A 1,451-nucleotide genomic window follows, 5' to 3' on the forward strand; every position below is an offset into this window, starting at 1 on the left:
CCTTGTGCCACGTTTTTGAAAGGGAAGAAAGGGTTAATCTTATCCACTTATTTTATTAATTAACTAGGTAATGTCTCATTACCCGCTAATTAACCAATTACCCGTATAATTAAGAATTATCTCAAATTACTTAATTTTTTTATTTTTAATATACTTTATACATCGTATTACCGTGGTCATATGGTACATTGCATGGTACTAGTCCATAATTATCGGGTATTATTACTCGACCCGTATTTTATTCCAAATCGGCCACCTTCACGAAACTCGTTTTCTTTAATTTGTGTCCCTTTATCCTTCATGACACTTATTTATCGATTGTTATAAATAGCATAAATACATTAACCTCAAGATAATTTCATCCCTGAGTCCACGTCATTTAACTGAAAACGAAACTTTAATGTGTGAAAACACGAAATGCAAAATATAGTGCCCTAGGTATTCAACTCTGGTGGCTGTAAACACACACTTGCTTCCCTTAGAAAACAGTTGGTATTGTAACAACAACTCAAAAGTGGTTTTGAGATGTTGCACATGCTCCTGCAGATCCTTGCTAAATACTAGGATGTCATAAAAAAACACTAATATGAACTTCCTGAGGTGTGCTCGGAAAATATTGTTCATCAAACTTTGGAAACTGGAGGGTGCATTAGTGAGGCCAAAGGGCATTACTAAGTATTCATAATGTTCAGAATGAGTCTTAAAAGCTGTTTTCTGGATATCTGAGAGTGTCATCCTGATTTGATGATATCCTGCTCTCAGATCTATCTGGAGTAGATCCTTGAACCCCATAATTCATCCAATAACTACTCAATAATTGGTATAGGGAACTTGTCTTTTATAGTGAGTTTGTTCAATGCTCTGTAGTCCACACATAGTCTTCAAGAGCCATCCTTCTTCCCTACAAAAACTACTGGAGAGGCATAAGAACTGGCACTATACTGAATTATGCCTCGTTGCAGCATCTCTGACACCATCTTCTCTATCACATCCTTCTTAAGGGGAGAATATCTATAGGGTCTTGAGTTCACAGGAAGACTGTCATCTTTTAAGGGAATATGATGGTCAAATACTTCCCTTGAAAGTAGTAACTGCCTTGGTTCCTGAAATAGTTCATGATATTCTTCTAGTAATGCTTGCACTTCAACTGGTCTTTCCTCCAAACTATTATCCCGTTTCTCTTCAGTAGGTGATGCTGGGCCCACCCTAATCATGAAAATCTGGGCATCATAAGCAGTGATGTTGTTAAAGGCCTTTGCATCTACAGTTTTGAAGGAAGGCTGGATGCCCTGTAGAGCAACTTGCTTGCCTTGATACACAAACTTCATATACAACTTCTCAAATTTGATTTGAATATCCCCCAACTTGCTCAACCACTGAATGCCCAATACCACATCACAACTTCCTATGGGAAGCACCAGAAAATCATCTTGAAACATGACACCCTGCAT

The 1,451-nt window shown here is 37.7% G+C and overlaps 1 protein-coding gene across 1 annotated transcript; it reads right to left on the minus strand.

Annotated features, from left to right (window-relative positions):
* Positions 1-881: 881 nt before the first annotated feature.
* LOC142178871 (uncharacterized) lies at positions 882-1,451 on the minus strand. The gene has a single exon (XM_075248651.1). It carries the CDS (start codon positions 1,449-1,451, stop codon positions 882-884), a length of 570 nt encoding a protein of 189 aa, XP_075104752.1.

This window comes from Nicotiana tabacum, chromosome 3 (genome assembly GCF_000715075.1).
Source record: "Nicotiana tabacum cultivar K326 chromosome 3, ASM71507v2, whole genome shotgun sequence".
NCBI classification, from domain to species: domain Eukaryota; kingdom Viridiplantae; phylum Streptophyta; class Magnoliopsida; order Solanales; family Solanaceae; genus Nicotiana; species Nicotiana tabacum.